The following is a 13,650-nucleotide window of genomic DNA, read 5'->3' on the forward strand; positions in this document are numbered from 1 at the left end:
AGAGTCAGCGTCGGTGGGCGCACTCCTCTCCAGGCTCTGCTCAGCTGGACGCAGATGCTGAACCCTGGGGGTCATCCCTTAAAAGGAAAATGATTGAGGGACAGCAGCACATTTGCGAGGTACTGGAACGTGTGCCACACACACTGTCCATAATAGCGTAGAGGATGGAGGAGTCCAACTCCTGCATTAATGGAATGGTGGTACAGCTACATGAGGGGATCTCTGAGAAAGTGTCGCAGGGATGTGAGGGCATCTCTGAAATAGTGTTGCAGGTAAGTGCGGGAATGTCTGTGATGGAGAGAAGGCTAGTCTCCGCTGAGCTTCACGCACGGCTCACAAATGAGTCCATTCAGGCCCTGACAATGGCCGTTCGGACTCAGGGTGAACAACGTTCTGCTGCCTTAGACGGGCAAACAGATACACTAGCACTGGCCTTACAAGGCATCACACATGTCCTCCAAACTGTTGTCCAGCAGGGTGGTAGGAGTGATGTGTCCCTGGCCCAGGAGAGGGATGATGGCGAAAGGGGACATGGAAGTGGGGACACCACTCAAAGCGCCCCCATATCTCACCCGTTGCCCCCCCCTCTCAACCAGTACCCGCAATACTGCCTCCTGTCCAGGTGACCGAGTCTGCCCCTGCACAGGTGCAGGTGGAGCAGTCTTTGGCGGGGCCCTCACGGGCTTCAAAACCTAGAAGGCGTAGGCCCAAAGCATCTAAGAGTCGGGGAATGAACATGAGCAACCTGCCACTACCTCTGCTGCAGCCACAGGGGATGCACCACATAGAAGTAATAGGAAGAGAAAGGCTAAGGTTTTGTGATCACGAAGGGTATGGACAAGGGTGTCTTCCTCAATGTGGATGGCAGATGTGGATGGTGGATGAGGGGATGGGGCTTCCTCAGCCAGTACCCCTCTCTGTTGTGCCATGTTGTGCAGGACACAATACACTACCATAATATGACCCACTCTCACTGGTGTGTATTGAAGCGCTCCCCCAGAACGATCGAGGCACCAAAATCGCATCTTCAGCAGTCCTATCGCAAGTTCAATTACGGACCTAGTGGCAATGTGGCTGTTGTTGTATCGACGCTGTTGCTCGCTGATGGGGTTCCTCAGAGGTGTCATGAGCCATGTGTGCAGGGGGTCTCCCTTGTCCCCGAGGAGCCAGCCCTTAAGTGTGTTTGGTGGGTGTAAGAGGATCGGGATGTTGGATTCCCTCAGAATGAACGAATCGTGGCAGCTGCCAGAGAATCTGGTGCACATGTAAAGGAATCTTTTGTGGTGGTCATAAACGAGCTGAGTGTTGATGAAGTGATATCCCTTTCTGTTGATGAACAGTCCTGGCTTGTGTGGAGGTACTCGGATTGCTATATGGGTGCAATTGATTGCACCCTGTACCATAGGGAAGCCAGCCACAGAGTGAAATCCCACTGTCCTCTCCGTCAGGCTGAGGTCGTCCATGGGGAATTCGATGTATTGCGAGGCCCTGCGAAACAAGCCATCGGTGACCTGCCTTATGCACTCGTGGGCAGACGACTGAGAGACCCTGGCGATGTCAACGGTGGCACCCTGGAATGATCTGGAAGTGAAGAATTGAGGGCAGTGGTGACTTCAACAATGACAGGTAATGAGATGCTGCTCGGTCCAGCTGGGAGCATCTTGGCATGAAGAAGGCTGCAGATGTCTGCGACCACCGAGCATCTCACTCTTAGCCTCCGTATGCAGTTCTCCTCAGAGAGGTCCAGGAAGCTGAGCCTCGATCTGTAGACCCTCTGACGAGGGTAGTGCCTTCTGCGACGTCACTCCTTCCGTCGTTGCCCTCTGTGCTCTTGTGCAGGTGCCTGTGGTGCAGCACTGTGTTGTGGAGCTCCAAGTGGCGGAAGTGCACGCTGTGCCTGATGAGGATGGTGATGTTGCTCGTCCTCGGATGTTCTGGTAAATGAAGCCATCGCGCCCCCCCCCCCCATCCTGATGGTGTCAGTTTGAGGGGGTCCGAAAAGTTGGTAAATATGCGTAAACAGAAGAATTCTGAGTGGAAACCAAGAATTTTCAGTCTAAACACAAAGAACTCCCAGCCAAACGTTTGTCTGAGAACTGAGTGCTCTGCTGCAATAACTCACCTTTTATCCCCATCTTTCAAACAGGCATTTAAATGCCCAAATGGCTGCCGGCTGAAACACGTCTCCTACAACATGGAGTGTTTCACACAGCATGAGAAACACACTGAGGCCGAATGAAAATCGCTCCACTGCCTCAATCACCATGAAATTAACAACTTCTACAAGTTCAAGGACCTTAATAAATGCTTTAAATTTTTTTTTAATTCGTTCATGAGATGTGGGCCTCGCTGGCGAGGCCGGCATTTATTGCCCATCCCTAATTGCCCTCGCATTCCAGAAGCGCGCACACACAGATACTTCTGTGTGAGACGCGGAAGTCAGTAGGTTGGAGCCGGCTTCCTTACTTGCTCAGGATTTTCCCGATTTTCCCCGCCCCCCCCCCCCAACGCACCCACACTTCGATTTGAAAATCGAGCCCTTTGTGTCCTCCTCACAGCTTACTTTCCCACCTGGCTTTGTATCATCAGCAAACTTGGATAAATTACACTTGGTCCCTTCATCTAAGTCATTAATATAGATTGTAAATAGCTGAGGCCCATGCACTGATCCATGCAGCACCCACTGGTTACAGCCTGCCAACCTGAGAATGACCCGTTTATCCCTACTCTCTGTTTTCTGTCCATTAACCAATCCTCTATCCATGCTAATATATTACCCCCAACCCAATGAGCCCTTATCTTGCCTAACAACCTTTTATGTGGCACCTTATTGAATGCCTTTTGAAAATCCAAATATACTACATCCACTGGTTCCCCTTTATCAACCCTGCTAGTTACATCCTCAAAAAACTCTAGTAAATTTGTCAAACACGATTTCCCTTTTATAAAACCATGTTGACCCTGCATAATCATATTATGATTTTCTAAGTGCCTTGTTATCACTTTCTTAATAATGGATTCCAGCAGTTTCCTGATGACTGATGTCAGGCTAACTGGTCTGGAGTTCTGTGTTTTCTCTCTTCCTCCTTTCTTGAATAGTGGTGTTACATTTGCTACCTTCCAAACCACTGGGACCGTTCTAGAATCTAGGGAATTTTGGAAGATCATAACCAATGCATCCACTATCTCTGCAGCCACCTCCTTTAGAACCCTGGGAAGTAGGCCACCTGGTCCAGCGGATTTGTTGGCTTTTAGTCCCATTAGTTTCTCTAGTACTTTTTCTCTACTGATATTAATTACTTTAAGTTCCTCAGTCTCATTAGCCCCTTGGTCCCCCACTATTTCTGGTATGTTTTGTGTTTTCTGCTGTGAAGACAGATACAAAATATTTGTTTAACGTCTCTGCCATTTCATTATTTCCCATCATAATTTACCAGATAAATTTCTCTGGCTTGAAACACTCTGGTTCAGAGTCTTTGAGCTGGAGTGTGAGTCAGAGACACTCTTTGACACATAGCTCAGCAGGGTAAGGGGAATTAAGGGAAGATAGAGGTAGAAAAGGAGGTCTCACAGACACTGGTCCTATTGATACAATGGGGGTGATTTTAAACTGCAAGAACGGGTGGGTTGGGGGCGGTGGGAGTTAAAAATAGTTGTTTTTTGGGTCGCGACCGCAACCCGGCTTTATTTCCGGGTTTAACGTTGGCGTGTAAAAGTACAGGCTTCCCATTCGGAATGCAAAGTCTGAAAATTTTGCGATTGTGACCCAAAAACACAACTATTTTCAACTCCCACCCGTCCCCAACCCACCCGTTCTTGGGGTTTAAAATCACCCCCAATGTACTTGCTACCTGTGAGAATAAGAATGTAGGCTGCGGGGTGGACAGCCAGAATGCTAACCATGGCACCATGGAGCAAAAGGCAGTCCAAGTTGTGGGGGGGGGGGGGGGAAGGAACAGAATAGAAAGGTTGTATTCATAGGGGATTTTTTAATTTGGGGCATAGATAGCGTCCTCTGGAGTCGCAATGGAAAATCCATAGGATGTGTTGCCTATCTGGTGCAAGGGTAAAGGATATCTTGGAGCAACAGGAGAGGAACTTGGAAAGGGAGGGGGAAGATCCAGTTGTCATGGTCCATGTTGGGACCAATGACATAGGAAAACAAAGAGGAACGACGAGATTAAATTATAAAGGACTATAAAAAGAAATAGTGAAGTATTCTACAGATACATAAATAACAAAAGAAAAATCAGGATAGGGATAGGGCCACTAAGCGAAATGGCAGAAATATTGAATAGTTACTTTGCTTTAGTATTCACCAAGGAGACTAACAAGGTGGGCATGACATTAGAAGAAGAGATTAAAAAAGACGAAAAGACATTTAAAATAGAAAGGGGGCCGACAATTGATAAATTAATCAAACTTAGAGAGGATAAGCCCCCTGGTCCGGATGGATTGCATCCGCCAATATTAAAAGAAGTTAGGGAGGAGATAGCAGAGGCACTATTAGAGGCATTGGTTTTGATCTTCCAGAATTACCTAGATTCTAGAACGGTCCCCTTGGATTGGAAGGTAGCAAATGTAACTCCGCTATTCAAGAAAGGAGGGAGAGAGAAAACAGGGAATAGGGAGGGCCCAGAGGTAAGGGAACGCGGACCTGAGAGAGTTGGGGGGGTGCGGAGCAGCAGAGTGGTGGGAGAGTTATAATAGTGAGTCCCTGAGAGTAGGCCTCACTCGGAGAGCCCGGAGGTAAGGCAACGCGGACCTGAGAGAGTTGCGGAGCAGAGCAGCAGAGTGGCGGGAGAGTTATAATAGCGAGTCCCTGAGAGTAGGCCTCACTCGGAGAGCCCGGAGGTAAGGGAGCACGGACCTGAGAGAGTTGGGGGGGGGGCGGAGCGGCAGAGTGGTGGGAGAGTTATAATAGTGAGTCCCTGAGAGTAGGCCTCACTCGGAGAGCTCGGAGGTAAGGGAGCACCAGGGAGAGAGGTAAAAAAAACACCTAAAGTGACATCAGCATACGGGAAGGAGCTGATTGATGAGTAACTGGTGAGTGTTTTTTTTTGTCCAGATCAGGAATAAGTCTTAAGTTTATTTCTGGTAAGTTTAGTTAGTAGTAATGGTTAGAGGCATGGCAGGGCACCTCAGTCCCATCAAATGCACATTCTCTGCCACGTGGGAACTCCAGGACGCTTCTCGTGTCCTGGACAACCACATATACAAGGAGTGTCGCCAGTTGGAGGAGCTCAAGCTCTGGGTTTCGGAGCTTGAGCAGCAATTGGTGTCACTGCAGTGCATCCGCGAGGCTGAAAGCTACATGGATAGCACATTTCAGGAGGTGGTCACCTCGCAGCTCAAGAGAGTGCAGGCAGAGAGGGACTGGGTGACCACCAGACAGAGAAGGAGGACCAGGCAGGTACTGCAGGAGTCCCCTGAGTGCATCTTCCTCTCTAACTGGTTGACGAGGGTGATGGTTCCTCTGGGGAGCACAGCCAGAGCCAAGTACATGGCACCATGGGTGGCTCAGCTGTTTGGGGTGAGCGGGGGGAGGAGGAAAGTCAGGAAAGCAACAGTGATAGGGGATTCAATAGTTTAGGGGAACAGACGGGTGTTTCTGCGGCCGCACATGTGATTCCAGGATGGTATGTGGCCTCCCTGGTGTCAGGGTCAAGGATGTCACTGAGCAGCTGCAGAACATTCTGAGGGGGGAGGGTGAACAGCCAGAGGTCGTGGTCCATATTGGTACCGATGACATAGGTAGAAAGAGGGATGAGGTCCTGCAGGTAGATTTTAGGGAGCTAGGAAAAAGATTAATAAGCAGGACCTCAAAGGTAGTAATCTCCTGATTACTCCTGATGTCAGGCACTAGTGAGTACAGAAATAGGAGGATAGTGCAGATGAATGCGTGGCTGGAGAGATGGTGCAGGAGGGAGGGCTTTAGATTCTTGAGGCATGGGACCGGTTCTGGGATAGGTGGAACCAGTACAAGCCGGACGGGTTGCACCTCAACCGGGCCCGGACCAATATCCTCGCGGGGAGGTTTGCTAGTGCTGTGGGGGAGGGTTTAAACTAGCTTGGCCGGGGGATGGGAACTGAGCGTAGATTCAGAAGGGAGAGAAGCAGAGCTGGAAATGGAAGGTAGAAAATTAGTAAGTGAGTTTGGAAGGCAGAGGAAACAAGGGTTAGAAAATAGACAATCAAGGAGTTTGGCAGTGCTTAATGGTATATGCCTCAACGCAAGGAGTCTAGTGAATAAGACAGATGAGCTGAGGGCACAGGTAGACATGTGGAAGTATGATGTCATAGCTATTACTGAAACATAGCTTAAAGAGGGGCAGGAATGGCAGCTCAACATTCCTGGTTACAGGGTTTTCAGATGAGATCGAGAGGGGGATAAAAAAGGTGGGGGGGTGTCACAATATTGGCTAAAGAAACAATTACAGTTGTGAGGAGGGATGATATGTTAGAAGGATCATCAAATGAGGCCATATAGGTTGAACTGAAGAACACAAAAGGGGCAATTACACAACTGGGAGTGTCAGAGGGAGATAGAAGAGCAAATATGTAGGCAAATTTCTGAGAAGTGCAAAAACAATAGGGCAGTAATAGTAGGGGATTTCAACTACCCTAATATTAACTGGGATAGAATCAATGTAAAAGGTATAGAGGACGCAGAATTCTTAAAATGCATTCAGGAGAACTTTTTTAGCCAATATGTAGCAAGCCCAACAAGAGAGTGGGCAGTTCCGGACTTAGTTTTAGGGAATGAATCTGGGCAGGTGGAAGGGGTATCAGTGAGAGAGCATTTTGGTTGTAGTGATCATAATTCAGTTAGATTTAGCTTGGTTATGGAAAAGGACAAAGATAGACCAGGAGTAAAAGTTCTCAATTGGCCAAAGGCCAATTTTACCAAGCTGAGATGTGATTTAGCAAAAGTGAACTAGAAACAGCTATTTTAAGGTAAATCAGTGTCAGAGCAGTGGGAGGCATTCAAGGAGGGGATAGGTGAGGGTACAGAGCAATATGTTCCACAAAGAAAAAGTGTGGGACTCCCAAATCTAGAGCCCCCTGGATGTCAAGGAGCATACAGGGTAGGATAAGGCAAAAAATGGGAAGCTTATGTCAGATACAGAGAGCTCAATACTGCAAAAGCCTCGGAGTATAGAAAGTGCAGGGGTGAAATTAAAATGGAAATTAGGAAAGCAAAGAGAAGGCATGAAAAAATATTGGCAAGTATAATCAAGGAAAACCTAAAGATGTTTTATAAATACATAACGAGCAAGAGGATAACTAAGGAAAGAGTAGGGCCTATTTGAGACCAAAAAGGTAACCTGTCTGTGGAGGCGGAAGACATGGGTATAGTTCTTAATGAATACTTTGCGTCTGTCTTCAGACATTGTAATCAAGGAGGAGGAGTGTGAAATATTAGATGGGATGAACATAGTGAGAGAGGAAATATTAAGGGGTTTAGCATCTTTGAAAGTAGATAAATCACCAGGCCCGGATGAAATGTATCCCAGGCCATTAAGAGAAGCAAGGGAGGAAATAGCAGAGGCTCTGACCATCATTTTCCAATCCTCTCTGGCTACAGTGTGGTGCTGGAGGACTGAAGGACTGCTAATGTTGTTCTATTGTTTACAAAGGGAGAAAGGGATAGACCAAATAATTACAGGGCTGTCAATTTAACCTTGGTGGTGGGCAAATTATTAGAAAAAGTTCTGAGGGACAGTATTAATCGTTATTTAGAAAGGCACGGATTAATCAAGGACAGTCAGCATGGATTTGTTAAGGGAAGGCCATGTCTGACTAACTTGATTGAATTTTTTGAGGAGGTAACAAGGAGGGTTGATGAGGGTAGCGTGTTTGATGTAGTCTACATGGATTTTAGCAAGGCTTTTGACAAGGTCTCACATGGCAGACTGGGATGAGAAGGTTGTCCTATGAGGAGAGATTGAGTAGAACGGGCCTTATATTTTCTGGTGTTTGGAAGAATGCGAGGTGATCTCATTGAAACATATAAAATTCTTAGCGGGCTTGACAGGGTAGATGCTGAAAGGCTGTTTCGCCTGGCTGGAGAGTCTAGAACTAGGGGCCATAGTCTCAAGATAAGGGGTCGGCCATGTAGGACCGAGATGGGGAAAAATGTCTTCACTCAGAGGGATGTGAATCTTTGGAATTCTCTACTCCAGAAGGCTGTGGATGCTCAATCGTTGAGTATATTCAAGACTGAGATCGATAGATATTTGGACACTAAGGGAATCAAGGGATATGTGGAGAGGGGGGGAAAGTGGATTTGAGGTAGAAGGTCAGCCATGACCTCATCGAATGGCAGAGCAGGCTCGAGGGGCCGTATGGCCTACTCCTGCTCCTATTTCTTATGTACTTATTACATATATATAATTCATTAGAAACGGAAATAGTGCCAGAGGATTGGTAGACAGATAATATTATTCCTAAATTTAAAAAAGGGAAATAGAACTAGTTGAGGGAACTATAGACCAGTTAGCTTAATGTCAGTGGCAGGAAAGATAATGGAATCTTTGCTCAAAGATGTAATAGAAAAACATCTAGAGAACAAAAATATAATAAGGAATAGTCAGCACAGATTTCAAAAGGAAAAGTCATGCTTGACCAACCTCATTGAAATTTTTGAAGAAGTAACAGAAAGAGTAGTCAAGGATAATGTAGCAGATGTAATATATTTGGATTTTCAAAAGGCTCTCGATAAGGTACCGCATTGCAGACTCATGACTAAGGTCAGAGCATGTGGAGTCAGGGGACCTGTAGCAGAATGGATAGCAAGTTGGCTACAAAACAGAAAACAGGGAGTAGGTGTTAACGGTACATATTCAGACTGGCAAAAAGTTGGAAGTGGTGTTCCACAGGGATCGGTGCTGGGACCACTGTTGACCACAATTTAGATTCTGGAATCGGAAGTACAATTTCAAAATTTGTAGGTATAGTTAATACAAGGGAAGAACGCTGCAAAATGCAAGAGGATGTTAATAAATTTGCAGAATGGGCATGTAATTGGCAAATGAATTTCAATATAGATGAGTGTGAGGTGGTGCATTTTTGGTAGGAAGAATAAGGAGGCCACATACTACTTGGATAATAAGAGTCTAAATGGGATCGAGGAGCAAAGGGATCTAGGGGTACAGTTACACAAATCACTAAAAGTACAGATGCAGGTTATTAAGGCCATAAAAAAAGCAAATCAAGCACTAGGGTTCATTTCTAGAGGGACAGAATTGAAAAGCAGAGAAATTATGTTAAACTTGTATAGAACCTTGGCTAAACTACCCTTGGAGTGTTATGCACAGTTCTGGTCTCCATATTATAGAGAGGATGTAGATGCATTGGAGAGGGTGCAAAAAAGATTCACAAGGATGATACCAGAACTGAGAGGATATCCTTGTCAGGAAAGGCTGAATAGGCTGGGGCTCTTCTCTCTAGAAAAGAGAAGGCTGAGCAGTGACCTAATTGAGGTCTTTAAAATAATGAAAGGGTTTGATAGGGTAGACATAGAGAAAATGTTTCCACTTGTGGGGAGTCCAAAACTAGAGGTCATAAATATAAGATAGTCACTAATAAATCCAATTGGGAATACAAGAGAAACTTCTTTACCCAAAGAGTGGTAAGAATGGGGAACATGCTGCCACAAGGAGTAGTTGAGGCAAATAGCATAGATGCATTTAAGGAGAAACTAGGTAAGCACATGAGATAAAAAGGAATGGGAGGGTATGCTGTTGGGTTGGAAGAAGTAGGGAGGGAGGAGGCTAGTATGGAGCATAAACTCGGGCATAGACCAGTTGGGCCGAATGGCCTGTTTCTGTGCTGTAGTTTTGATATAACTCGATTCCTCATTTCTTAAGTATTTCTGACTCACTGACATCCTCATCCTTTAGGGTATTGCGTATACTGCAAAATTTGGATAGCAAATTAGTTTTAGCCTCTTTAGTAGATATTTCTAGAAAATATTCATTTAATATTTCAACTATTTTAGCCTCTTCAATTTCACTGTCACTTATAATCTTTAGACTTCTAACTTCTTTAACTACTTTTTATTGGTAGGTTAGTGTTAGAACATTTTCAGTATTGTGCTCAACATTCTTAGCTGCACTTATCTCTTTCCATTTGCATCTCCAATATCCATTTTGACCTGTTTTCACAAATTCTTGTTTTCCTTTTCCCATATTTGGCTTAGTATAGTTTTCCCTCATTTTTCTTTCCTTTTTAATTGACATACTCATTCATTTTGAAGACAGCTTGTTTAGCTTAATTTTTTTTAGGTGTATACTTATATTGCATACTCATACTATAGAAGTGTTCCTTTTTTACCATTAGCACTAGACAGTGCCAACTCTCTTTTCTCCATACCAATCAGAACTGTTGACTGCTTACTGCCAAAGCTTGGCACTACAAACCCACTGACTATACAGTTTAGTGTCAGCCTTTTTTAAATAAATATAAAAGGGTACAATTTCAAAATTATTTTAATTACTTTTCAGTTGTAATTATGTTTTTGTTGTGGCAGAGGGCAGAAGAGCCTTTGTGGTGTCCTGATAATCAGCTACCCATTGTTTTACACTTGGGGAGTGCAGTTGTCATAGTAACATATAAAGAAGTGATCTCAGTGATGTTCTGGGTTGAAATGGCTGACACAGAATGTTAATGCACCTATTTAAAAATTAAATCTTATACTCACAAAGTTTAAAATTGTTTAAAAATTAATTTTCAATAGAATTGAAAGCTGATTCATGATGTAAGAGGTATTAACATAGCTCTGCCATAGGAATTTGTCAAACTCTGGGATTGAGTCCATAATTATCATGCTCAGCAAATATCATCTGTTGTGTGTTCAATTCTGCTAGTTAAAAACAGACCAGCTCTTACCATAATTCCCATGTAGTGCCATTTATTTAATTAACTTCCTAACTGCCTCCAATGAGTATATTGGATACATATGTCAATTAGAGTACATTGAGGTTTTAAGTACATTTAGTTCCAAAAAATTGCTTCACTTTATAAATAAGTCTGCAGCAATTTCAAACAAATTGTTTTAACCGAGGAAACATTTGAAACTAATAAAAGTGATCGCCCAGAAAATATGGTAAAACGAATTAATTGTGTAATATTTTCTGATGAACAAAATTATTCTGATTACAGTATTTGGATTTTTACACGCACTTTCCAGTACTCATGTGTTACATAGTATTTACAGCACAGAAACAGGACATTTAGCCCAACAGGTCTATACCTCCCACATTATTTCATCTCACCCTATCAACATATCCTTCTATTTCTCCCTCATGTAATTATCCAGCTTCCCTTTAAATATTCGCCTCAACTACTCCATGTGATAGCAAGCTCCACATTCTAACCACTCTGAGTAAAGAAGTTTCTCCTGAATTCCTTATTGGATTTATTAGTGACTATCTTATGTTTATTGCCCCCAGTTTTGGACTCCCCACAAGTGGAAACATCTTCTCTACACCTACCTATCGAACCCCTTCATAATTTTAAAGACATCTATCGGGTCACCTCTTAGCCTTCTCTTTTCTAGAGAAAAGAGCCCCTAGCCTGTTCAGCCTTTCCTGATAGTTATAATCTCTCAGTTCTGGTATCATCCTTGTAATTTTTTTTTCACCCTTCTCCGGTGCCTTTATATCCTTTTTGTAATATGGAGACCTGAACTGAGCACAGTACCCTAAGTGTGGTCTAACCAAGATTATATACAAGTTGACTTCTGTGCTTTTGAATGCTATTCCTCTAGAAATGAACCTCAGTGCTTTGTTTGTATTTTTTGTGGCATTGTTAACCTGCATTGCTACTTTTAGTGATTTGTGAATCTGTACCTCTAGATCCCTTTGCTTCTCTACCCCATTTAGACTCTTATTTTCCAAGGAATAGGTGGCCTCCTTATTCCTCCTACCAAAATGCACCACCTCGCACTTGTCTATATTGAAATTAATTTGCCATTTACACACCCATTCTGCAAGTTTATTAACATCTTCTTGCATTTTGTTAGTCTTCTTCAGTATTAACTATACTCCCCAATTTGGTGTCGTCCGCAAATTTTGATATTGTACTTCCGTTTCCTGAGCCCATATCATTTATATAAATGGTGAGCAATGGTGGTCCCAACACCAATCCCTGTGGAACATTACTTCCCACTTTCCGCCAGTCTGAGTAAATACCTTTAACCACTAATCTCTGTTTTCTGTTTTGTAGCCAATTTGCTATCCATTCTGCTACTTGTCCTAACTCCACATGCTCTGACCTTAGTCACAAATCTACCATACCATTTGTGTACTGCATATAAACAAATAACTGGAAAAAGAATCATTTATTTTTGTAAGATAGCAACTGTCTGTGGTATCTGACACATATCCTTACCTAGTTGATGTAAAATGCCAACAAGTGCTCTCTAGTAATGATTCTTTGGAAAATGTTTATACAAAACTTTTGTATGTTTAAATAGGATTGGCGCCTTAAGTGTGTGAAACAAAGGAGTAAAGACTTAGTAAATTCACGGCGTATTTATTTTCAGTAGTCAGTGTTACATTTTGTTTTAAATACACTTATTTCCAGATAATGAGACAAGAAGGCAATTGTATGAATTAGGTACAAACATTATACCTGTAACAGTATTGTCTGATGACAGTTAACCAGATCACCAATGCAAGGCAATAGGTACAACTGCAAGGGAAAACTCAGTAAGTGTTTTTTTAATTTGCAAGAGTTAATAGAAAGCAATGAGTAAAAGGTATCTTGTTTCACTGACAAGTAATAGATTTATAACTTGAGTAAGAAGAGCAAAGGGAGCACGAGACATAGTGAAGAACGAAGTACGGATGTAAAATAGTTACGTTATGGCAGAAAGAGAACGGGTCATACTTAAGTTTCAGTAACTAGATGCATATGCTATACCGTCAGTTAGTCCATATATAATATAAATATTCATTTACCTCCTGAAGTTGGTCGATTCTTTTCTGTAGCACAGGTAGTAAACCTGCATCATTCCATAAAATGTCCCGCACTGCTTGCACTGAAATGCTTCCTTTTTGATTTTCCAACAGCTTTACTCTATCTTGCAACATGGATGTTTTAAAATTTAGCAACAAACAAAACACAACAGAAGTGACTGACGACAGTAAGCAGATTACTGTTGGCAATGTCCCTAAACACATTATGGGATTTGATATGGGTACCATTTCCTTTTTACTTTCTCCAACCTTGAGTGACTGATAATTCTTGCCCATCCTTCAGAATTCAGCAACACCAGTTGCAATGGGAATTTTTTTCCAGATAAAAAGCAGGGCCAGCCAAATCTAAACAAATCCTGCTAGTGGAAAAACAATCAGTAATAGACGCAATTCTGCAAAATCAAGTTTTCTGACACTTTATGCCAAGATCTCGCGGTTGCCTCGCTGTTTTGTTTCAGTGTGGCTGTCCTTAACAATTGTATTCTCCCTGCTTATTAAATCCAGTGTATTTTTTAAACGGACAGAAAGTTTGAAAGTGTGAGTCAAGTCCCGACAGTAAACGACTTGCCTGCTATTAGGCAACGCTTACAGTAAATGCTGCGATAGATTCCCCACCTCTCATCCCCTCTGGCCAGATTTAGAATATTTACTTATGCAAAGCCAA

At 43.4% G+C, this 13,650-nt stretch overlaps 1 protein-coding gene across 1 annotated transcript in view; it reads right to left on the reverse strand.

The window, feature by feature from the left end:
* Positions 1–13,490, reverse strand: part of LOC137332206 (collagen alpha-1(XXIII) chain-like) — a 236,989-nt gene extending 223,499 nt beyond the window's left edge. Inside the window, exon 1 of the mRNA XM_067995902.1 lies at positions 12,969–13,490. Within this exon, the coding sequence (XP_067852003.1) occupies positions 12,969–13,262 (294 nt within the window). The 5' untranslated portion in view covers positions 13,263–13,490. The remainder of the gene's footprint in view (positions 1–12,968) is intronic.
* Positions 13,491–13,650: the final 160 nt, after the last annotated feature.

This window comes from Heptranchias perlo, chromosome 14, assembly GCF_035084215.1.
Source record: "Heptranchias perlo isolate sHepPer1 chromosome 14, sHepPer1.hap1, whole genome shotgun sequence".
In the NCBI taxonomy this organism is placed as follows: Eukaryota; Metazoa; Chordata; class Chondrichthyes; order Hexanchiformes; family Hexanchidae; genus Heptranchias; species Heptranchias perlo.